Genomic DNA, 26,090 nt, shown 5'->3' with positions numbered 1-26,090 from the left:
TTTAGGAGGCATGGTTAGTAAGTTTGCAGATGACACCAAGATTGGTGGCATTGTGGACAGTGAAGAAGGTTATCTAGGATTGCAACGGGATCTTGATAAATTGGGCCAGTGGGCCGATGAATGGCAGATGGAGTTTAATTTAGATAAATGTGAGGTGATGCATTTTGGTAGATCGAATCGGGCCAGGACCTACTCCGTTAATGGTAGGGCGTTGGGGAGAGTTATAGAACAAAGAGATCTAGGAGTACAGGTTCATAGCTCCTTGAAAGTGGAGTCACAGGTGGATAGGGTGGTGAAGAAGGCATTCAGCATGCTTGGTTTCATTGGTCAGAACATTGAATACAGGAGTTGGGATGTCTTGTTGAAGTCGTACAAGACATTAGTAAGGCCACACTTGGAATACTGTGTACAATTCTGGTCACCCTATTATAGAAAGGATATTATTAAACTAGAAAGAGTGCAGAAAAGATTTACTAGGATGCTACCGGGACTTGATGGTTTGACTTGTAGGGAGAGATTGGATAGACTGGGACTTTTTTCCCTGGAGAGTAGGAGGTTAAGGGGTGATCTTATAGAAGTCTATAAAATAATGAAGGGCATAGATAAGGTAGATAGTCAAAATCTTTTCCCAAAGGTAGGGGAGTCTATAACGAGGGGGCATAGATTTAAGGTGAGAGGGGAGAGATACAAAGGGGTCCAGAGGGGCAATTTTTTCACTCAAAGGGTGGTGAGTGTCTGGAACGAGCTGCCAGAGGCAGTAGTAGAGGTGGGTACAATTTTGTCTTTTAAAAAGCATTTGGACAGTTACATGGGTAAGATGGGTATAGAGTGATATGGGCCAAGTGCAGGCAATTGGGACTAGCTTAGTGGTATAAACTGGGCGACATGGACATGTTGGGCCGAAGGGCCTGTTTCCATGTTGTAAACTTCTATGATTCTATGATTCTAAATCGAAATATTCTTCCACATCTAACAAACACAGCAGCTGTCCGGCAAGGAAGTGACCTTACCTCAAAACAACTGCTAAAATATTTACATGAAATAAAGTCATTGATCCTAACAACAAACCCAAACTAAAAATACTCCAAAGGTTGCACGTCCATAAGTTCAATGAGAGCTAATTTTCCACGGGCCAGTGGGTAAGAAGCAGTTCATGTAGCAATGGTCGTAAGAATCAAATTATTGAAGGCACCAAATCCCCAGCAATTACTTCAAATCATTGCCTCTGTTCATTTCCCATTTAAGAAATTAAGGAGCAGGGAGGGGTATAAAATTCAATTTATAACACATAAATATTTGAAGAATGCGGGGTAGACCTTGACTTTGTTCGATGTTGTAGAACGGGTGATAGTGAGTCGGCAGGCCGTTTTACATCTCTTCCCATTTTTACTTCCACTGACTTCAATCGAAGAGATGTAAAACAGACTGCCGACTCACTATCATCTGTTTTACACCATCGCACAAAGTCAAAATCTACGCCAATGTCTCATAAATCCCCCCTTAAGAAAAAGGCAAATATACTCATAATCCCTGAAATATTTCAATTATCATAAAAATATCAATTATCTCAATGGAATCAAAGATCGTGGAAAACAATATCGGGACCAGGAAGATGGGGAAGGAGCACAAATCTGGGGGGTGGTAAATAGAGGAGAACTCAATTTGGGGTATAATTTTCACATGGAGGCGGGAAGGAAGCAGGGTGGGGGGGGAAGATAATCGGACGCAAATCCTGTTTTGTGAAGTTGGCGGGTCGCAAACTGCGATTGTGACCTTAATGAGGACAATAAATTTTACTTCTGGGCTTCATGCCTGGCAGCCGGCCTGGGATCGGAGAAAAGGGAGGGAGGGATCGTGGGCCATGGAGGACATGGGGGTGGGTGGGGGGGTGGCTGATGCCAGGAGGAGATCGGAGATCGGGTGAAGAGGTTGCAGAGATTGGAGGTCGGGTGAAGAGTCGGAAGTAGGGGCGGGAGGGGGGGGGTCCACCATGAGGGAGGGGTCCAGCATCGGAGGAGGGGGTCCAGCATCGGAGGAGGGGGTCCAGCATCGGAGGAGGGGGTCCAGCATCGGAGGAGGGGGTCCAGCAATGGGGGGGGGGGGGAAAATTGGCCAATCATGGGGTCATGTTGTGCCAGGTGAGCTTGTTGGGCCTGGATGAAACACTCCTGCTCCCCCGGGCCCACAGGCAGTGTAATAAAGGCACTCACCTCATGGATCCGGCCCTTTCTGCCGTCTGCTTTCGTGAATCAGAAGTGATGGGAAACCCGAACAGGTAAGGTTAGAGTTTAACTTTTGCAATACACAAAAGATTAAGTACCTCAACTATCGTAATGAGGTACATTGCCATTTAAGTACCAGCCCGTCGGCTTTAAGTGGAGATGGGACTTCTGGGTGTCTGTTGTGCACGCACCCAAACATGCCTGGGTCAAACCCGGGAGTGGGCGTGTTAGAGGCGGGATGTGATCCCACTCCAAAAATCCACTATTTTACTGCCCACCTGCCCCCACCCCACCCGTTCTTGGGGGTTAAAATAACCCCCCAATTGTTTGAAATGCTGCAGAGATCTCAACTACAAAATACATTTGAAGAAATCAATTACCCACTGGTTACACTTTCAACCAGTTCTGATGAAAGGTCATTGACCTGAATCGTTAACTCTGTTTCTTTCTCCACAGATGCTGCCTCACTTGCTGAGCTTCTCCAGCATTTTCTGTTTTTATATTAGGGTGAATACTTATCTGTGATAGTACCTACCCACAGAGGTACATTTCCATGTAAGTCTTTAAGAAGTATTAATGAAATGTTTGCTGTATCTACCACTGTAGCAGAACTCATTCTACCAAAATAACAACTTGCATTTCTATAGCGCCTTTCATGACCTCAGGACGTCCCAAAGCGCTTTACAGCCAATGAAGTGCTTTTGCAGTGTAATCTCTGTTGTAATGTAGGGAAACGTGGCAGCCAATTTGCAAACAGCAAGATCCCACATACATCAATGTGATTATGACCAGATAATCTGTTCTTAGTGGTGTTGGTTGAGGGATAAATATTGGCCAGGACTCCAGGAGAGCTCCCCTGCTCTTCTTCGAAATATTGCCATGAGAATTCCCCAGTTTTTCGAATAGTGCTGAGGGATCCTTTATGTCCACCCAAGAGGGCAGACAGGGCCTCAGTTTAACGTCTCATCCGAAAGATGGACCTCCGACAGTGCATAGAAAAGTGTGCCAAGGTGCTTCACAAGAGGCTTAAGGAATAAGCAAAGCAAAGGGGATATTAGGAGGGGCGACCAAAAGCTTGGTCAAAGAGATGGGCTTTAAGAGCGTCTTAAAAGGTGGAGATGGGGAACTGGAGAGGCAGAGGGGTTTTGGGAAGGAATTCCAGAGAGTGGGGCTATGTGGCTGAAGGTGTGGTGCAGCAAAGTACAGGCTTGCACAAGGGGCAGGAGTCAAAAGAACAGAGAGTTTGAGGGGGAATTGTAGGACTGGAGAAGGTTACGGAGGAGGACAAGGCCACAAAGGCGCTTAAACACAAGGATGAGAATTTGAAAATTGAGCCATTTGGGGGACCTGGAGCCAATATAGGTGAGCGAGAGTGGGGTGATCAGTGAGTGGGCCTTGGTGCGGTATAGAATATAGTCAGCTCTGTTTGGGATGAGCTGAAGTTTACGGAGTTTGAAGGACAGCATTGGAATAGTCGAATCTGGAGGTGACAGAGACGTGGATGATGGTTTCAGCAGCAGATGGGCTAAGATAGGCGTGGAATGGGGTGATGTTTCAGAGGTAGAAGTAGGCAGATTTTGTGATGCAGAGGATATGAGGTTGGAAGCCCAGCTCCAGGTCGAATTTAATGCTGAGGTTCAACCTGAAGCAGTGGCTGAGGAGCAGTGAAGTCCAAGGGAATGGAGTTTGTGGAGAGGCTGAAGATGATGTCTGTGATCTTCCCAAACTTTAGTTGAAGGAGGTTGAGGCTCATCCAAAACTGAATATTGCACAGGCAGTCTGTCAGGATATATGTAAAGAATCTTACAACACCAGGTTATAGTCCAACAGTTTTATTTGTAAATCACAAGCTTTCGGAGATTATCTCCTTCGTCAGGTGAGTGAGTGGGACTCCTTGAACGTTTCGCACTTATAGTCAGAGAACAATACCTGATGATTACAGATAATCTTTCCAACAGCCCGTTGTCAAGGCAATCAAAGTGTTCAGACAGAGAGATGTTACCTACAGGACCACCGAATATACAAACGGCCAGAACAAAAGAGAGAGAGGGTGAAACATCTGAAAGGAAGAGAAAGACAGAGAATGACCCGTTGTATTAAAAACAGATAACTTTTATTCGCTGGTGGGGTTACGTGTAGCGTGACATGAACCCAAGATCCTGGTTGAGGCCATCCTCATGGGTGCAGAATTTGGCTATCAATTTCTGCTCGACGATTTTGCGTTGTCGTGTGTCTCGAAGGCCGCCTTGGAGAACGCTTACCCGAAGATCGGTGGCTGAATGTCCTTGACTGCTGAAGTGTTCCCCGACTGGGAGGGAACCCTCCTGTCTGGCGATTGTTGCGTGGTGTCTGTTCATCCGTTGTCGCAGTGTCTGCATGGTCTCGCCAATGTACCATGCTCCGGGGCATCCTTTCCTGCAACGTATGAGGTAGACAACGTTGGCCGAGTCACAGAAGTATGAACCATGTACCTGGTGGGTGGTGTCCTCTCGTGTGATGGTGGTATCTGTGTCGATGATCTGGCATGTCTTGCAGAGGTTACCGCGGCAGGGTTGTGTGGTGTCGTGGACGCTGTTCTCCTGAAAGCTAGGTAATTTGCTGCAAACGATGGTCTGTTTGAGGTTGGGTGGCTGTTTAAAGGCGAGTAGTGGAGGTGTGGGGATGGCCTTAGCGAGGTGTTCATCGTCATCGATGACATGTTGAAGGCTGCGGAGAACATGGCATAGTTTCTCCGCTCCGGGGAAGTACTGGACGACGAAGGGTACTCTGTTGGTTGCGTCCCGTGTTAGTCTTCTGAGGAGGTCTATGCGATTTTTCGCTGTGGCCCGTCAGGGGACGAAGGGGATAATCTCCGAAAGCTTGTGATTTTAAAATAAAATTGTTGGACTATAACCTGGTGTTGTAAGATTCCTCACATTCATCATCCTTTTGTCATTGAATCACTGCCCTCCACCCTATCACAGACCTTCCCCTTTGTTCTTTTCTCCACCGCCCCCCCACCTATTTCCCGGCTCTGTACTTGCTTAAAAACCGTTAATCTCGAACATCTTCCAGTTTGGATAAAGGGTCATCGACCTGAAACATTAACTCTGTTTCTCTCTCCACAGTATAGTGTGTGACTTGGAGGGGAACTTACAGGTGATGTTGATCCCACAATATTGCTGCTCTTGTCCTTCTCAGTGGTAGAGGTCGCAGGGGAGGGAGGTGCTCTCGAACTAACCTTGGCGAGTTGCTGCAGTACATCCTGTAGATCGTACACACTGCAGCCACAGTGTGCCAGTGATGGAGGGAGTGGATATTAAGTCCTCTGCCAGGGGAGTCGATCGAAGGAACTGCTCCCTCCTGGATGGTGTCGAGCTTCTTGAGTGTTGTTGCAGCTACCCCCATCCAGGTGAGTGGTGGATATTCCATCACACTCCTGACTCGAGCCTTGCTGATGGAGTTGTGCTTTCAACAGTAGTGTGGAGTCCAACATGACATGTGTGTACCACAGTCCCTTTCCAAACGTTTGACCTTTCCGGCCAGTGCGGGGAGCCTCCTAAAATCCTGGTCCAGAATAAGGCAGAAACCCAACTCATCATCCTCAGCGCACCAAGAAACTCTTCAAAACGTACATATACGTTCCTCTGTTATTTGATATCCTTTCCACCCTCTTCTTCCCAATTGCGCGACAAGAGACAGATTCAAAACACTCTTCTGTTAAGCGCTCCCAGCCAAGGACTTCACCCATCGGAAGCATATCGAGTCCGGACATGTGCCCAAATGATCACCCATCCATTAATGCTTCACATGCAAAGGTAAACATTTACCCCACAGTCTGTAGAGATTTCAGCTCCTTACAAATAATAAAAATGCTGTCAAAACATCCTGTGTCACCATAACTGGAATCATCAGTTTCCACTAAAGCAAGATGTTGCAACAAAGAAGCCAAGTGATTAGTTACAACATGCAGTGCCACATGTGAACTTCAGATGAAACATTAAACCAAGACTTCCTCTGTCTGTTTCAGTAGTTTAGGTAGACATGAAAGATCCCTGACATGTACCCACATAGGAACAGGAGGAGGCCATTCAGCCCCTCCAACCTGTTCCGCCGTTCAATCAGATCATGGCTGATCTGTACCTCAGTGAAGGTCAAAGAGTTCTCACCATGTCCTGGCCAACATTTCTCCCTCAACCAACACCACCAAAAACAGATAAACAGAATTCATTGCTGCTTGTGGGATCTTGCTGTGCACAAAGTGGCTGCTGTATTTGCCTACATAACAGTCGACTTCAAAATTAATTCATTGCATGAGAAACATTGTGACAAATCTCTAGGAGAAATGGTAAGATTATTAAAATGCAAGGCTTTCTTTTTCAACTATCATTGATGACTTCTTAAATTTCCAAATTGGCTTGACCAAAAAAACTATTTTGATAGGTAAATATCTCAAGTTTGCAGCTAATATCAGGAATCCAGTAGCTCAGGCGGGCAACTCTTCCCTTTGGGGGTCAAGATGGCTCCAAGATGACATGCCTGGCAATGGACTTTCGGAGCCCAGTCAACCCTCTGTGACAGAGATAATGGTCTGGTACTTGAGTCAGGCAGGTGTTCAGTGTTCCGGGGCCATCTTGCTGACTGACCAGCCAGCATGGCTCATTACTGGACCTGGAGGAGTAGATCTGTCACTGGGAGCTGGGGTTCTTGCCCAGATATCCCTGTAACCCAATGTCTCAATGGGTAAGGTCATCCCAAATGGACTTATCAGCGTTGATAGGCTTTCAGCTGGTTAAATGCCAACAGTACCTCTGCGCAAACTTTGGCTCTTTCCGAGCTACGCCTAAGCTCTCTGGACTTAGGTAGGTGTCCCTGCGGGGAGAAAATGAACACTCTGTGTTGGCTAAACAGAAATCCTACCTGAGTGGCTTCCTTGGTAGCTGCGTTTGGACTCTCTTAAACATAGTGATGGATGAGGCACCAGGTGGATCAAAAGAAACCTTGTAACTATACTGAGCGTACCATCCATCAAAACCAGTTGACTATGGAACACTTCGTACTCAAAATAAAATTGGCTTAGACCAAGAACTCTATACTGTAGGAATATATATATATATATTATATACACACACACTCACAATAGCCCCTCCATTGACAGCCGTAACTTCAGCTGTCTAGGCCCTAAGCTCTGGAATTCCCTCCCTGAAACCTCTCTACCTCTCTTCTCCTTCAAGTCGCTACTTAAAACCTACCCTTTTTACCAAGCTTTGGGTCACCTGTCCTAATATCTCTTTATGTGGCTCAGTGTCAAATTTTAGCTGATAACATTCCTGTGAAGTGCCTTGGGACGTTTTACTACTTTAAAGGCACTATATAAAGGCAGATTGTTGTTATCGGAGTTGATTTGGTATGTTGGAACTCCACTGTGATGCATCATGTTTCTAGCTGGAGTTCACGGTAGATCTTTTGAACGCATACATTAAATTGCAATAATACACCAGTTAGCCTTAAAGTAAATTGGGGTCGATTTTCATCTTCACCACCTGTGCTGTAATCGGGTGGAGCGGGTCACCCGCTATTTTAGAACCCGCCCAATTGTCATTCCACAATGGCATGGAAATCGGGCGGGTTGTTCACCGGGTGGACAATCCGCTCTGTCAGGTTACAGCCCAGGTGGTGAAGACGGGAATTTACCCCATTATGTTTCCAAAGCGATTGCCTTTCTGGTTCAATTATCACAATATTTGCTGTGGCAGCAGGTGTGTTGGTCGGACTCTGGGAGGTTACCTGTGTGTTGTTGTTTGTAGTGAAATCATAAACCCAACCTTTAGAAACTATTTTACAGTTCACTGTATACAGTGAACAGGGGAAATCCACCCCTTTGTTCAGCAGCACCTATTGGCCAATTTGCTCCCCACAGGACAGGGCAACTTAAAGGGGCATCACCGTCACAAGAAAGTATGCGACCAACTATTTTCTGCTTGAGTGGAAGATGTGACATGATGAATGTAACTGCAATGAATGTCATGTTATGTGATAAAAGGATTCAATAGGGTAGATAAAGAGAAGCTATTTCCTCCAATGGGGAATCCAGAACAAGGGGGCATAGCCTTAAAATTACAGCTAGACTCTTCAAGAGTGAAATCAGGAAGCACTGCTTCACACAAAGGATAGTGGAAATCTGGAACTCTCTCCCCCAAAAAGGCTGTGGATGCTGGGGGACAATTGAAATTTTCAAGACTGAAATCGATAGATTTTTGTTGGATATCAAGGGATATGGAGCAAAGGCGGGTACATGGAGTTAAGATACAGATCAACCATGATCAGATTGAATGGGGGAACGGGCTCAAGGGGCTGAATGGCCTCCTCCTGTTCCTATGTTCCTTTGTGTTTGCTAACATGTGAGTCTTGTCAAACACTTTTCCATGGAGATGGTATCCGTTTAAAAAAATGCATTCAGAAAATGCAGTAAGTTCCTGATTCACAATCTACCGACAATTGTGGCTCCAAGTAAAGTCCTGGCCACATTTGCATGCAATTCTCTTTTGTAATATGCAACATTTGAATTTTGCGGATTACATAATGTGGCAAGAAATGGGAAGGCATTTCCTGGCGCTTGTAGTGGGGGAGATGTTTTAGCAGATAACAATGAAACTGGATAAACCGGTTAGCCATACATAAAAGAGCGAGGTAGATGTACACAACAGAGCTGATTCAAGACTCTGATTCTGAGCTGTAGTTAAATGAAAGAAATCTCTCAGAGTATTTCACCAAGATAAACATACTGTGTCCTTCAAACGTGAAAAGGAATTCAACACTGAAAACAAACTGAGGCATCAAACAAATCTCGCCTTCAGTTAATGAACGTTAAACTCTCTGAAAGCTTAGACGAGGTGAATTGAGTTTCCAGCTAATTCAATACCACATTTGTAATGAGAATTTGCACGCTGAGGTTACGCAGCATTAACTAGTACCTGGTCTGAGTTAGTGCATTAACTAGTACCTGGTCAGAGTTACTAAACATTAGAGCACTAGCTGGTACCTGGTCTGAGTTGCTGAACATTGAACTAAGAGGAGTTTTCATTTTTCAGACTCCTGTTTATCTTGAAAGGCGATTGCCGAGTGTGATCACACACTGCACGGTCTCCGTGACGCCCTGTCACACCACTGTACTCGAGCAGATCATGGTTGTAAAAACCACAGACTGCTGCATCATCCCAGTCTGACCTACTGCTTACATGACATGTTTGCACAATCCACATGCTTTGTGTTGAAATCCCTGTTCAAAAGGGGAAATTCTACACTGGTGCCAACATATCGTAAAATGGGCCTCACCGGGTGATTTTTTCCCCATTGATTTAGGTCAAAAATATCTTTCTTTTAGCGAGAAATTCAGCTTTACCATATTTATCAATGACTTGGAGGAAGGAATAGAGAATTGTGTGTCCAAGTCTGCAGATGACAGCAAGTTAGGAAGAACAGTAAGTTGTGTGGATGGGAGCAGGAAGTTTCAAAGGGACATGGACAGACTAAGTGAGTGGGAAAAACCACAGCAGATGGACAAATGTAAGGAGTCGTACAACACCAGGTTATAGTCCAACAGCTTTATTTGAAATCACAAGCTTTCGGAGCTTTGCTCCTTCGTCAGGTGAGTGTAGGATTCCATAAAGGCACAGCATATATAGTCAGAGAACAATGCCTGGTGATTACAGATAAACTTTCCAACTGCCCTTTATCACACCTCGGCAGAGAGATAATCACAGCAATCAAAGGAGTGGATGGTGTTCAGACAGGGGCACATTACATCCAAGAATACTGAATACACAAGCGGTCAGATCACAAAGACAGAGAGAAAGAGAGAGACCCGAAAGGCAGAGAGAATGACCAGTTGTATTAAAAACAGATAACTTTTTTTCGCTGGTGGGGTTACATGAGGACGGCCTCAACCGGGATCTTGGGTTCATGTCACGCTACATGTGACCCCACCAGCGAAAAAAAGTTATCTGTTTTTAATACAACTGGTCATTCTCTCTCTGCCTTTCGGGTCTCTCTCTTTCTCTCTGTCTTTGTGATCTGACCGCTTGTGTATTCAGTATTCTTGGATGTAATGTGTCCCTGTCTGAACACCATCCACTCCTTTGATTGCTGTGATTATCTCTCTGCCGAGGTATGATAAAGGGCAGTTAGAAAGATTATCTGTAATCACCTGGCATTGTTCTCTGACTATATATGCTGTGCCTTTATGGAACCCTTCACTCACCTGACGAAGGAGCAAAGCTCCGAAAGCTTGTGATTTCAAATAAAGCTGTTGGACTATAACCTGGTGTTGTACGACTCCTTACATTTGTCCACCCCAGTCCATCACCGGCATCTCCACATCACAGCAGATGGAGTTCAATGTGGGGAAATGCGAGATCATCCACTCTGGATCCAAGAAAGACAAATCGGAATATTTTTGTAATGATGAGAGACTAGGAACTGTGGAGGAGGAGAGGGATTGAGGTGTCCCATTCACAAATCGCTAAAGGTTTGTTCACACGTATAAAAAGAATTCAAAAAGGTAGAATGTTGGCCTTTATCTCAAGGGGGCTGGAATACAAAGGGGAGGAAGTGATGCTTCAGTTGTACAGAGCCTTGGTCAGACCCCATCTGGAGTCTGTGTTTTGGGCACCGCACCTCAGGAAGGATATATTGGCCTTGGAGAGTGTGCAGCACAGATTCACCAGAATGATACTGGGGCTTAGAGGGTTAAATTATGAGGATAGGTTGCATAAACCTGGCTTGTATTCCCTTGAGTTTAACAGGTTGAAGAGTGACCTAATCAAGGTGTTTAAAATGATAAAGGGATTCAATAGGGGAGATATAGAGAAACTATTTCCTCTGTTGGGGGAATCAAGAACAAAGGGAATAATCTTAAAATTAGAGCTGGGCCATTCAGGAGTGAAATCAGGAAGCAGATTTTCACACAAAGGGGAGTGGAAATCTGGAACTCTCTCCCCTAAAAGGCTGTGGATGCTGGGGATCAATTGGAGCTTTTAAGACTGAGATTGATAGATTTTTGTTGGGTAAGGGTATCAATGGATTTGGAGCAAGCAAAGACGGGTAAATGGAGTTGAGGTGCAGATCAGCCATGATCTAACTGAATGGCAGAACAGGCTCAGGGACTGGATGGCCTCCTCCTGTTCCTATGTTTCAGTCAGTTTCCTGACACATATCCACTATAATAATCAGCATTAATGGATTTAAATAGATTTTTCTGACAAACAGTGGCATTTTTCAAGGTGAGGAATCTCAGCGCCAGGGAATCAAACAATTTTCCACTTCTTACATCCAAGGGGCCACTTTCTGACTCCGCACCCCTGGCAGGGAGACTCAGGGGCTGAGGACACACTGGGGGACCTTTGACCCATGCCGCTTGTCATCCCTGTCAGGAGCAATAGGTTAAAACATCTGAATTCCAATGTCAACACCTTGAGTTCAGGTATAGCTGCCCCCAATACAAAGTACAGCTCCCTCTAATAGAATCATAGAATGATTACAGCACAGAAGGAGGCCATTCAGCCCATTGAGCCCATGCCGACACTTTGTAAGAGCAATCCATTTAGTCCCATTCCCCTGTTCTTTCCCCATAGCCCTGCAAATTTTTTCCCTTCAAGTATTTATCCAATTCCTTTTTAAAAGCCATGATTGAATCTGCTTCCACCGCCCTTTCAGACAGTGAATTCCAGATCATAATAACTCACTGCGTAAAAAAGATTTTCCTCATGTCGCCTTTGATTCTTTTACCAATCACCTTAAATCTGTGTCCTCTGGTTCTCGACCCTTCCGCCAATGGGGAACAGTTTCTCTTTATTTACTTTATCTAAACCTTTCATGATTTTGAACACTTCTATCAAATCTCCTCTTAACTTTCTCTGCTCCAAGGAGAACAACCCCAGCTTCTCCAGTCTATCCACGTGACTGAAGTCCCTCATCCCTGGAATCATTCTAGTAAATCTCTTCTGCACCCTCTCTAAGGCCTTCACATCCTTCCTAAAGTGCGGTGCCCAGAATTGAACACAATACTCCAGTTGTGGCCAAACCAGTGTTTTATAAAGGTTCAACATAACTTCCTTGCTTTTGTACTCTAGGCCTCTATTTATATATGTTTATAAGTATGTTTTTTTAACCACTTTCTCAACCTGCCCTGCCAACTTCAAAGATTTGTGCACATATACCCCCAGATCTCTCTGTTCCTGTACCCCTTTTAGAATTGTACTATTTGGTTTAAATTGCCTCTCCTTGTTCTTCCTGCCAAAATGTATCACTTCACACTTCTCTGCGTTAAATTTCATCTACCACGTGTCCGCCCATTCCACCAGCCTGTCTATATCCTCTTGAAGTCTATCACTATCCTCCTCACTGTTCACTTCCATGTTTTGTGTCATCTACAAATTTGGAAATTGTGCCCTGTACACCCAAGGCCATGTCATTAATATATATCAAAAAATGTGTCCAAACACCGGGGGAAGATTTTAATTTTCTGCTGTAATAATATTAAACATCTTCACCGGAAATTTCTTCGTAACTTTGGCGGATTATTGACAGAAACCTCAGATAGAGGCATGAAGGAGGTTTCTGTCAATATTCCCGTGTAGTTACGGTGGCTGATCGGGAGAATCTCTCCCCTCCCCCCTCATCCAAGGAAATTCCTGGCATTTATGTATGTGCATCGCTTCCCTTCAGCTTTTACCCGTATAAATTCCCATGTCCACGTTTGTAACGGTCCCTGACTGTGTAACGGTGTCACACTGTAATTACACTCCCCTTCCCCGGGAGACACTACGGGAGGGTGACAGTGTGACACATTTACGCACGGGGAGACACTACAGGAGGGTGACAGTGTGACACGTTTACGCACGGGGAGACACTACAGGAGGGTGACAGTGTGACACGTTTACGCACGGGGAGACACTACAGGAGGGTGACAGTGTGACACGTTTACGCACGGGGAGACACTACAGGAGGGTGACAGTGTGACACGTTTACGCACGGGGAGACACTACAGGAGGGTGACAGTGTGACACGTTTACGCACGGGGAGACACTACAGGAGGGTGACAGTGTGACACGTTTGCACATGGGGAGACACTACAGGAGGGTGACAGTGTGACACGTTTATGCACGGGGAGACACTACAGGAGGGTGACAGTGTGACACGTTTATGCACGGGGAGATACTACAGGAGGGTGACAGTGTGACACGTTTACGCAATGGGGAGACACTACAGGAGGGTGACAGTGTGACACGTTTGCACATGGGGAGACATTACAGGAGGGTGACAGTGTGACAGAGGAATTTATAATGGATGACGTGGACGGACAGTGTGTGCAGGCGTAAGATTTATAATATATTAAATTTAACTTAAAATACCATTGAACAATTTAAAACAACAAGATGGCTTGCTTATTGAGAGGGAGTGAGGCGATCGGGAGTGGGAGGCGGGAGATCGGGAGTGGGAGGGGGAGGAGATCGGGAGTGGGGGGGAGGAGATCGGGAGTGGGGGGGGGGAGGAGATCGGGAGTGGGGTGGGGGAGGAGATCGGGAGTGGGGGGGGAGGAGATCGGGAGTGGGGTGGGGGAGGAGATCGGGAGTGGGGGGGGGAGGAGATCGGGAGTGGGGGGGGGAGGAGATCGGGAGTGGGGTGGGGGAGGAGATCGGGAGTGGGGGGGGGAGGAGATCGGGAGTGGGGTGGGGGAGGAGATCGGGAGTGGGGGGGGGGAGGAGATCGGGAGTGGGGGGGGGAGGAGATCGGGAGTGGGGGGGGGAGGAGATCGGGAGTGGGGGGGGAGGAGATCGGGAGTGGGGGGGGGAGGAGATCGGGAGTGGGGGGGGGAGGAGATCGGGAGTGGGGGGGGGGAGGAGATCGGGAGTGGGGGGGGGAGGAGATCGGGAGTGGGGGCGGGAGGAGATCGGGAGTGGGGGGGGGAGGAGATCGGGAGTGGGGGGGGAGGAGATCAGGAGTGGGAGGGGGGAGATCGGGAGTGGGAGGGGGGAGATCGGGAGTGGGGGGGGAGGAGATCAGGAGTGGGGGGGGGAGGAGATCGGGAGTGGGGGGGGGAGGAGATCGGGAGTGGGGGCGGGAGGAGATCGGGAGTGGGGGGGGGAGGAGATCGGGAGTGGGGGGGGAGGAGATCAGGAGTGGGAGGGGGGAGGAGATCGGGAGTGGGGGGGGGAGGAGATCGGGAGTGGGGGCGGGAGGAGATCGGGAGTGGGGGGGGGAGGAGATCGGGAGTGGGGGGGGAGGAGATCAGGAGTGGGAGGGGGGAGATCGGGAGTGGGAGGGGGGAGATCGGGAGTGGGGGGGGAGGAGATCAGGAGTGGGGGGGGGAGGAGATCGGGAGTGGGGGGGGAGGAGATCAGGAGTGGGGGGGGGAGGAGATCGGGAGTGGGGGGGGAGGAGATCAGGAGTGGGAGGGGGGAGATCGGGAGTGGGAGGGGGGAGGAGATCGGGAGTGGGGGGGGGAGGAGATCGGGAGTGGGGGGGGAGGAGATCAGGAGTGGGAGGGGGGAGATCGGGAGTGGGGGGGGAGGAGATCAGGAGTGGGGGGGGGAGGAGATCGGGAGTGGGGGGGGAGGAGATCAGGAGTGGGAGGGGGGAGATCGGGAGTGGGAGGGGGGAGATCGGGAGTGGGTCGAGTGGGTGCCATCAAAGGTCTTCGGCAGCTGAGAGGGACATTCCTGCTCCTCCCGCCTCCACATTCAGGTAAGTATTTTTAATAAAAGCTTTACCCTTTAAGGACCGCAGGTTAGGCCGCCTGTAGACCACGTTTTCCTGAACATTCCCAGCGCCTGCTGTGTGCAAGGCAGCTCAATTTTACAACGGGGCCTCAAACAGGCGTTAGGCCCTCTATTTGCATATGCAGAGGGCCTATCGCCTGTTTCAGATGCAAGCCCTGGACGTCTTTTTCTGCCTTCACCAATATGGCGGGCCACGCTCTTCCAGCGCCGAATGTCCACGTGCGCGCCCCGCCCGCCAGATTGGATACTTAGGTGCCCGTTTTGTGCCTGAGAAACAGGCGTGTCACCATCAAATGTCAGGGCCTATATATTTTATATCTTGTGCATCAATCTGTGCTGACTTAGCAAAAGTGATGGCTGAATGATTAATCTTATAATTTGAAAACCGTTGCTCATTCTTAGCAATCAATTCAATTACTCTATTTAGTGCCACAGTAACAGGCCTATTTCAGTTGCCATGACGCTCGGTCATCAAACTAATGGAACATTTTCTGCAGAAATCAAGAGTGAAATAATCCATCTAGACATCCACCGATGGCTGAGGTTTGAATAAAGGAGAAATACATGCTAACAGATGGAAATGAGGGGACGGCTGAAGAGAATTAGCTCTGAGGTGTTCAGGAATGGAGGGAGGTCAAATGTAGAGACTCACTGGAGAAGAATCCTCAATAACCGGACTGTTTGATTTGTACTCTCATGGATATTAACGTGAATGAACTGGGTGAGATTAGCTGGTGCTGAGTGCCCCTCAACAATGTGGGAAACAGTCACAATGTCACAGGGGAGAGAAGCTATCATTGAAGATTCTGATGCATAAACCATGTTACTTTCTCTAAACAGTTTGGCCTAGGAATTCAGGAGCACCCATTTTTGGGCACCCGGTAAATGCCCTGCGCCAAAATGGAGAGGTCCGAGCAACCCCGGTTATTGGGCCTCAGACATCATTACCATGAGGTTGGGGGGGTCAGGATTGGCGCGTCGGGGTCGGGGGGTCAGGGTCGAGGGGTTGGGGGTCGGAGGGTCAGGGTCGAGGATCGGAGGGCACTGGGTCGGGGGGATCGGGGACCCTGGGTCCGGCGGGGGAGTGGGGGGGAGGTGGGTAGAGGAGCCTCAGGACAAACCAATTTTGCAGTGAGGACCTTGAGCAGGAGCCAGGCCAGTTATTTTCAAATACAAAGGGCCTAATGCTTGCTCCAGGTGTGGGTAAAGGTCGCCTCTGCTTTGTCCTTACCCAATATGGCTGATGGCGAATGTCCAACTAGAAGTGCGTCGTTTCCTGCTCGTCATTTTGGGGCATTAGGTGTCCACGCAGTGCCCGAAAAATAGATGCTGCGTGGCCCAATTTCTAAGCCTATATCTTTGTTTTCCGACAACACACAGTATCACCCAGTAAGACCTCACTCAGATGAGACAGACAGAATCTAAAACAACTGCTTGTTTTGTGTGTAGTTATTGTTGGCCCTTGGATGCATATTTTATCCATTTTTTGAATAAATATTACAATTACAATTCTAATCTTGGCAGGGTATTACTGGAGCCACAGAACATCCTGTAGTTTTGCCAGGTTTTGCTGAAGGAGAGCATTTTGCATTTGTTTGAAACAACTGCATAATTTGGTGACAGAAATAGCCCTTTTTAATGAAGTAGGGCCAGTAAAGTATCACTAATTTGACATTTTAAGAAAAGGTTATCAAATAAGCAACCATTATGAGATGATTTAAAAATTCCACATTTTAGGATAATCGCTGACGGCTGCTTGTGTAATTATGAAGAGAACACAATATTTTCTTTTTATTTGTTAGGAAATAGTTATACCATTTCCTGCCTTCAAACCAATTCCACTGGGTGATCTTAAAAAAAACCCGCATTTATACAGTGCCTTTCACAAACTCAGGACGTCCCAAAGCTCTTTACAGCCAATTAAGTAGTTTTGAAGTGCTGTAATTTGGGAAATGCGGCACCCAATTTGCACACAGCAAGATCCCACAAACAGCAATGAGATAAATGACCAGATAATCTGTTTTAGTGATGTTGGTTGAGGGATAAATATTGGCTAGGACACCAGATGCTGAAGAAGTCCTTAATCTACCACAGTGCATGATTCTGACTTTTGATTGGCGATAAATAGGACTGGATGTCAATGCAGAAGAGTGTAAAGGAAGCTGAGAGTTTGGTTTTTGTCTGCTTCATCCATCGCTGTACTCAGACCTGCCCCTCCCAGAGCACCAAGTACAACTTGCATTTATAGGAATATAAGAATTGTGAGACATCAAAAGACCAAGGTCCACCTAATTTGCCTTCTATTGTAGACTCATTGAGAGAGATTGATTGCTCTGATAGGTCAACAACTCCACCATTGTGTCAACAACTCCACCATTGTGGAGTTGTTGACACAATGGTGGAGTTGTTGACACAATGGTGGAGTTGTTGACCTATCAGAGCAATCAATCTCTCTCAATGAGTCTACAATAGACCCAGACATGAGGTGAGGGAAAACCCAGTTGGGGAAAGCATAGGAAACATAGGTCCAAAGTCACCTGTTCGTCCCAATCGTGTTACTCACCACATGTCACGTCATGTCTTAAATTATTCATATACTATATCCCAAACTGTTATTTTCTGAAAGAATTCTATCGAATTTGCATTTGAGTGAATTAACACTGTCTGTTTCACCGTCTCCCCAGGGAGCCTGTTCCATAGATTGACCACTCACTCATTGAAATATTGTATCTGCAGATCAGTTTTGAATTTACCCCCACCCTTCAAGCACAGACCGTGTCCTCTGGTTCTACTATTCTGGATAAGTTGAAACAGTTTGTCATGATCTACATTATCCAGTCCCTTTAGAATCCTAAAACCAGCAATCAGATCATCTCTCAACCTTCTCTTTCCCAGTGAGAACATGCCTAATTTACATAATCGCTCCTCATAATCCAATCCCTCCGGACCCTCAATCATTCTGGTTGCCCTCTTCTGTATTCTCTCAATAACCACAATATCCTTTTGTACTGCGGTGAAGTAAAAAGTAAGGAGTGTTGTGAGAACAACTGAACTTGTTTGAGACTCATTACCCCACTCCGTACATTAAGACTGAGAGATAGGGAAGTGAGAAAAATTTACATTATAAAATCAAACGAAATGTTCTGACTGGATGAGATCTCCATCTGCCCAGTCAAGAGATGTGACCTGGTTCATACATCACCCCTTCAGCAGTTTTCAATTATCAAGTAAATCTTTTCAACATAGTGGGGTACAAATTTGTATTGAGTGGTAGTGCAGAATGGACAATAGCGACTTGGCCGCACTCCATTACGGAAAAGGGAATCGGGCGGAGTGCGGAATGGACTGCCGATTCACTATCACCCGTTCTACACTACAACAACACCAACCTGCATTTATATAGTGCCTTTAATGTAGCAAAACATCCCAAGGTGCTTCACAGGAGCGTTTATCAGATAAAATTTGACACTGAGCCACACAAGGCAATATTAGGACAGGTGACCAAAAGCTTGGTCAAAGAGGTAGGTTTTAAGGAGCATCTTAAAGGAGGAGAGAGAGGCAGAGAGATTCAGGGAGGGAATTCCGGAGCTTAGGACCTAGGCAGCTGAATGCACGGCCGCCAATGGTGGAGTGATGAAAATCGGGGATGCGCAAGATGCAAGAATTGGAGGAGCACAGAGATCTGAGGGTTGTAGGGCTGGAGGAGGTTACCGAGATAGGGAGGGGTGAGGCCACGGAGGGATTTGCAAACAAGGATGAGAATTTTAAAATCCAGACGTTCCTGGACCGGGAACCAATGTAGGTCAACGAACACAGGGGTGATGGGTGAACGGGACTTGGTGCAAGTTAGGATACAGGCAGCAGAGTTTTGGATGAGTTCAAGTTTATGGAAGGTGGAAGAGGGGAGGCTGACTGGGGGAGCATTGGAATAATCCAGTCTAGAGGTAACAAAGGCATGGATGAGGGTTTCAGCAGCAGATGAGCTGAGGCAGGGGTGGAGATGGGCGATGTTACGGAGGTGGAAGTAGGCGGTCTTGGTGATGGAGAAGATATGGGGTTGGGAGCTCATCTCAGGGTCAAATAGGACGCCAAGGTCACGAACGGTCTGGTTCAGCCTCAGACAGTGGCCAGGGAGAGGGATGGAGTCGGTGGCCAGGAACGGAGTTTGTGGAGGGGACCAAAGACAATGGCTTCCACCCATGACGGATTTATACCCCAGTCTGAGGGCTGTCAGGGGTAAAGAAACACATCAGCCTGGGTTGATACCCACCCAGGACATCCATTGACTGCTCCTGAAAGGTGCGGTTGTGCAGACATCAAGGTAGAGGCCAGACTGGAATTGGCTGCAATGCCCCCCATGAAGCAGCAGTTCACCAATACTCCCTGTCTACACTTCGACACGGAACCAGAGGGTCACTGGTGCCCCTGCAATTGTGCAGGAACAAATCACCAGCTTCAGGGCATTTGGGTAACAGGCTGACCTATGACACGACATTCAGTCTGAACAAGGCGTGGCGCAGAGTCAGAAGGTTGTGGGTTCAAGTCCCACTCCAGAGACTTGAGCACAAAATCCAGGCTGGCACTCCCACTGCAGTACTGAGGGAGTGCTGCACTGTCAGAGGTGCTGTCTTTGAGGTGGCACATTAAACCGAGGTCCTGCCTGCTCTCTCAGGTAGATGTAAAAGATCCCATAACACTATTTTGATGAGCAGGGGAGTTCTCCCCGGTTTCCTGGCCATAATTTATCCCTCAACCGACATCAATAAAAGAGATTATCTGCTCATTATCACATTACTGTTTATGGGATCTTGCTGTGCTCGAATTGGCTGCCGCGTTTCCTAAATTACAAGTGACTACACTTCAAAAGTACTTAATTGTTTGGTAAAGTGCTTTTGAACGTCCTGAGGTCGTGAAAGGAGCTATATAAATGCAGGTCTTTCTTTAACAAATCCATGCTGTGTTTATAACTAGCACACTCTGATATATTAATAGTTAATATATCATGAAACTTCGACTGGTTTTAAATGCCTCAGCCCAAGTGTGCCCGATACTACAAAGCTGACTGAAGCTCCACTACCTCCAACATAAGCCAGTGCCGGGCAAGGATTCGCCATGAAACATTGGGAAATATTGATAAAAACACCAGCCTTCTCACGCTGTGGTCTCAGGAACAAGCAGAGCTCAAGCGATGAGCCATTAGCCTGGTGACAACTAAAGTACAAACCTGCCTGACAACATCTCAGGTTGAAGACAAGCAGACCTGTTTTCTGTCATTTCTCTGCCACACACACACACCTGCCTGTTGAGACATGCCAAGCTGCTCGAACACCCAACACGAAAGCCCAGGGGTATATGTGCCGCAGCTATTACCTGCTTACCTGTCCCACTGATGTTACAGCCGTGTTCAAAACACCCGCCGACAGCAATCTAAGCAATTCGAGTCATGGATGGATCAGCTGCTTTACTGAAGGCTTTTCACGCTTGCAGCTATGCTCAAACCTCCAGACTCATAAACTTCTCCAGCTGATGATTCTGGACGATTGCGGGCAGCCTGCAGATACACAGGGCTTCCTGGATACATTAAAACCAGACCTTTAAATAACATTACATAGAGAAGCTTAGAATTACCATAATCTTCTTTCGATAGGACTGATTGTCTGGACCAGGAAGAGTTGGGTGCACAGCGAATGCAGAGTCAGTGTTGGGCATGATCGAGGCTGTGGGCTGCAGGGTCGTGCTGCTAACTGTTGGGTCTGACCGAGGCGACAGCGACTGCTTAAACATTCAGGCATCTGCCGTGTGTTGAATAAACCCCTCCTCCTACACATGTCACTCATTCCCTAAGCCTGTGAAAAAGCTTCTCTTTTGAGTTTCGGTGTTGCACTGGGCTCGTGTGAATACAACAGACCGAGTCTTATCTCTTCATCTGCTCAGTGTTATCCGCGCTTTAAATCGCACAAAAACTCCTTAACCAACATTTAAAGTTTAAGTACAGTTCAGCCTTCTAGTGACCCGGTGCTGTAATCTGCTGATAGACCGATTGTGTCCATCGCCCCCTAAAAGGAATGAGTTCCCAATTTCAGCAGAGCTCATCGAGGTGAAACTCTAGACGAAGGAGGGACTGATTTTGGGAGGCACAGTGCGAATGATCTTTCACACAGCACTCCGCCTCAGAGATATTAAAGAAAGAACTTGCATTCCTCATAGCACCTCCCATGATCTCAGGACGTCCCAAGGCGCTTTACAGCCAATGAGGTACTTCTGAAGTGTACTCACTGTTGTAGGAAAGGCAACAGCCAATTTGCACACAGCAAGATCCGACAAACAGCAATGTGACAATGACCAGGACATCTGTTTCTTAGTGATGTTGGTTGAGGGATAAATATTGGCCAGGACACTGGGGAGAACTCCCCTGCTTATCTTCGAATAGTGCCATGGGATCTTTGCCGTTCACCCGAGAAGGCAGACGGGGCCTTGGTTTAAAGTCTCATCCAAAAATGACAGCTCCGGCAGTGCAGCACTCCCTCAGTACTGCACTGGAGTGTCAGCCTGGATTTTCTATTTAAGTCTCTGGAGTGGGGTTTGAACCCACTGAGCCACAGCTAACACCATCACAGGGGTGATAAGAAGGGCACAATAGCTCAGCCCGATTCTATCCCCACCTGGAGTTTCAGACTTGCCAGCAGGGTCACTAGAGGGCAGTCAGGTCAGGCTAACCCCTGTCTAATTTTTCCCTTTCCCAGACCAGCTTCCCACCACTTCTATCAAACTTCTGTTTAGCAGAAAGCCCCATGTGGTGCAAACATGAGACTGGAGATGTTCCCCTTTACAAAAAAAACCATCAGGAATAAGTCATCGCTTGTATGAGCTGCCCAATATTCCTATGGTGAAGTACACCAGGTGATGGAAAGTATGAGCTATATCGGCCAGGAAGGTCCCTGGATTGATCATGCTAGGGGACCTCTGCTGGAGAGGGAGTGTGTTACAAGTGGCCTCAGCTCGTGGAGGGTAAAATCGTCCCAGGTTCCTTTATTGCAATCCACTGACCCCCCGCTGTAAAGTGTAGTTGTGTGGACATGGGGTAAGGATGGGACTGTGCTCAGCTGTGATGCCTGTAGTAGTTGAATGGCACTCACTGTCCGGGACGAGGTGAGAAGATTGGCCACCAGCCGTAGGGTTGTCCCCCAGTCTGTGTCGCTGCTTTCAGGAGAGGAGGAGCGAGTGAGGGAGGAAAGGACTGATGGTTTCGAGGATAAGCGATCGCAGATAGAGGTGATGAAATATTCCATGGAGCACATGTTCCTGGGACTATGGGAAGATCATTTGAGGGATGTCAGAGTTGAACGGTGCAGCTTGTGTTGTTACAGAGGTATCGTGGAGCTATTGGGAGATGAGGGAGAAAGTTCACACAGCTTATCATCTTGGCCTCTTACCCGGGTCAATGAGACCCCTCAGGAGATTCAATAAATTGAGTCTTCTCCATAATAATGGCCTGAATAAAATGGCCGACAGCAGTGGTGTAGCGGGAATAGTAAAGATGGGAAAACTGGACAGGATCCATTCTCGGGGTGGGGGTGGGGGTGGGGAGAGGTTCGAAAGCGTGCTGCCGCACTGCCCCCCCCCCCAGAAAATGTTAACTTTGGTGCTTTTTCTAGCAGTTTGGAGTAGATTATTTTATACATACATGAATATTATCTAGTGATCACAATCAAATGAGAGAATGTGCCCCACTGAGCTGGACTGAAAACTATGGCCATGAATCGTGTGCCCTGTGTAATCTGTTAATAAATAATCTGCTTGTTAGAGCAACGAATAACCAGCAACATTGCAATTGGACACCCTAGGCCAGTGTGGACATGTGTGTGGAAGGAGTGCTGATGAGGTCCATCACACTACAGGGTGAAATTGTTCTTTGGCAATAACTCAAAACGGGCAATAGCGAATCTTTTTGGCAGTGTATAATTGAGGGCAAGAGGATTTGAGTGCAGGAGCAAGGATGTCTTACTGCAGTTATAGAGGGCCTTGGTGAGACCACACCTGGAGTATTGTATACAGTTTTGGTCTCCTTACCTAAAAGAGGATATACTTGCCATAGAGGGAGTGCAGCGAAGGTTCACCAGACTGATTCCTGGGATGGCAGGACTGTTGTATGAGGAGAGATTGGGTCGACTCGGCCTGTATTCACTCGAGTTTAGAAGAATGAGAGGGGATCTCATTGAAACATAGAAAATTCTGACAGGGCTAGACAGACTGGATGCAGGGAGGATGTTTCCCCTGGCTGGGAGGTCCAGAACGAGGGGTCACAGTCGCAGGATACGGGGTAGGACATTTAGGACTGAGATGAGGAGAAATTTCTTCACTCGGAGGGTGGTGAACCTGTGGAATTCTCTACCACAGAAGGCTGCGAAGGCCAAGTCACTGAATATATTTAAGAAGGAGCTAGATAGATTTCTAGACACAAAAGGCATCAAGGGGTATGGGGAGAGAGCGGGAATATGGTATTGAGATAGAGGATCAGCCATGATCATATTGAATGGCGGAGCAGGATCGAAGGGCCGAATTGTCTACTCCTGCTCCTATTTTCTATATTTCTATGAATCAACAGCTTGAAGTCAATCGGAAAGAAAATTTCATCCCCTAAATTTGTTCCTCGTTCATATCTTAATCTCCATAAATGAAAAGTATACCCTCAATTATACACTGCCAAAAAGTGAGCTTAAATCAGTATACCCTCAATTATACACTGCCAAAAAGTGGGCTCAAATCAGTATACCCTCAATTATACACTGCCAAAAAGTGGGCTCAAATCAGTATACCCTCAATTATACACTGCCAAAAAGTGGACATAAATCTGTATACTCTCAATTATACACTGCCAAAAAGTGGACATAAATCTGTATACCCTCAATTATACACTGCCAAAAAATGGGCTTAAATCAGTATACCCTTAACTTTACACCGCCAAAAAGTGGTAATACTCCTTCCAACCTTCCAAAATAAAAAGTAGGTTTACTCAGTATACCCCAGTCTCCCTTCACTACCCCCTGGTGTGTGGTAGGAATGGACTTGTTTCACTCTTTATGCTGGGGATTGCTACATCAATGCAGCTGAACAGGAGAAGATTGCCTAAAGTAGCAGTGCGGCATTTCCATTTTCATCCAGGCTAATTTACAGCCCGTTGTAATGAGATTCCTTAATTATCGTCAATTAGGGCAGAAGTATAGGCTGTCCGGTCCTCGGGATTGATGTCTATTGGGAATCAGATTTAGACTTTTAACAGCTGCTAAAAAGGTGATTTTCAGCTCTGAGCTGCTTCACTATGAAGTTAACATCAAATTGAATCTTTTCCAAAAACATCCTAAAACAGCCAATAACAAACTTTTGATCAGCTTATTAATTCAATGTGATAATGTGCTTCTGCTGAATTTTTTTTAAACTTAATTAAATCTTGAAGAATATTCAGAATCTCCATTTTACTGAATATTTTGGAACACCTTTGTTAGTCTCCTCACGCCATATTTTACCATTGCAATCTTTGCATCAAATCACAGCATCATGCAAATAGCGCAAAGGCAGAACTCATTACCTTTCTACCTCATTGCAGCCTCACAAGACTGCAGCAGTTCAAGTAGAAGGCTCACCACCACCTTCTCAAGGGCAACCAGGAACGGGCAATAAATACCGGCCTTGCCAGCGTCACCCAAATCCCAACAATAAATTTTAAAAACGACTTAAAAAAATAATAACCAAAATCTTTCAACCAAACCTCAATCTAGAAAATCTTTTTTTGAAGGAGCATTAGTTTGAAGTGTACGGAGGTTTGGCACTGACAATATTTTTCACAATTATCAACGGCGTTCAAATCTTCTGCTATAAACTGACGCAGACACAGTCAATCTTAAAGCCGCACTATTCTAACTTCTGAGTGAGTTTGGAGTTGATTAGTTTCTGGAGCACAAAGTAGCAGATAGGCAGACCCACCTGGAGCCTAACTAGCTCAAAGTGAGGAAGTAGAGGATGAAGGAAAGTTCATCCAGTTGGTCAGCTATTTGAATGCCCTTCTTGTTGCTCGATAACATATTTGCTTGTTTATACAATCCTTGTGCTTTGTGTCCATCATTTTGAAGGTGTTTTAGGAAATCAACTGACTGACTCATTTGGTCTTAAATTTGTGGAAAATTTGATTGACTCTTATACGAGGCTCTTTGAAATTCTAAGGAGGTGAAATTACTCTTACATAGGAACATAGGAACAGGAGGAGGCCATTCAGCCCCTCGAGCCTGTTCCGCCATTCAATGGCTAATCTATACCTCAACTCCATTTACCCGTCTGCTCCCTTTCCCTTGATACCCTTACCCAACAAAAATCTATCAATCTCAATTTTGAACATTTCAATTGACCCGCAGCATCCACAGCCTTTTGGGGGAAGAGAGTTCCAGATTTCCACTCCCCTTTGTGTGAAAAAGTGCTTTCTGATTTCACTCCTAAGTGACCTATCTCCAACTTTAAGAGTACACCCCTTACATTGAATGCATCAGAAGAAGCATTAAATGCATCAAAGAAGAAAGACTTGCATTTATTTAGCACCTTTCACAACCTCAGGACATCCCAAAGTGCTTTACAGCCAATGAAGTACTTTCGAAGTGCAGTCACTGTTGTAATGTAGGAAACACGGCCGCCAATTTGCGCACAGCAAGATCCCACAAACAGCAGTGACCAGATTTTTAGTGATGTTGGTTGAGGGATAAATATTGGTCAGGACACCAGGGGAGAACTCCCCTGCTCTTCTTCAAATAGTGCCATGGGAAATTTTATGTCCACTTGACAGAGCAGACGGGGCCTCAGTTTAACGTCTCACCCAAAAGACGGCACCTCCGGCAGTGCAGCACTCCCTCAGTACTGCATTGGAGTGTCAGCCTGGATTATGTGCTCAAGTCCCTGGAGTGGGGCTTGAACCCAAACCTTCTGACTCAGAGGTGAGAGTGCTACCACTATCACTGTATCAAATCAGGATATACCAAAGTGCTCTCTAGGGAGTGCTGTAGGCAAACCAGCAATGCTCAGATGCCAACCCAGGTATTGGAGATAGGTCAACCAGGAGACCAGGGTA

At 46.6% G+C, this 26,090-nt stretch overlaps 1 protein-coding gene across 4 annotated transcripts in view; it reads right to left on the bottom strand.

The window, feature by feature from the left end:
* tmcc3 (transmembrane and coiled-coil domain family 3) overlaps positions 1 to 26,090 on the bottom strand; it is a 130,805-nt gene that overhangs the window by 87,317 nt on the left and 17,398 nt on the right. The window contains exon 1 of one of the 4 annotated variants that reach the window (XM_068004650.1): positions 20,609 to 20,762. The exons of 1 other annotated variant lie outside the window; for it this stretch is intronic. In XM_068004650.1, coding sequence (XP_067860751.1) covers positions 20,609 to 20,689 — 81 coding nt within the window. In that variant the 5' untranslated portion in view covers positions 20,690 to 20,762. Of the gene's footprint in view, positions 1 to 9,243; positions 9,356 to 20,358; positions 20,536 to 20,608; positions 20,763 to 26,090 lie in introns of those variants that run through there. 2 more of the 4 variants (XM_068004655.1, XM_068004651.1) reach the window with 2 other exon arrangements.

The sequence above is a fragment of the Heptranchias perlo genome, chromosome 24 (assembly GCF_035084215.1).
Source record: "Heptranchias perlo isolate sHepPer1 chromosome 24, sHepPer1.hap1, whole genome shotgun sequence".
NCBI lineage: Eukaryota > Metazoa > Chordata > Chondrichthyes > Hexanchiformes > Hexanchidae > Heptranchias > Heptranchias perlo.
Note: the sequence above shows the minus strand (reverse complement) of the source record. Positions and strands in the feature narration are given on the sequence as shown.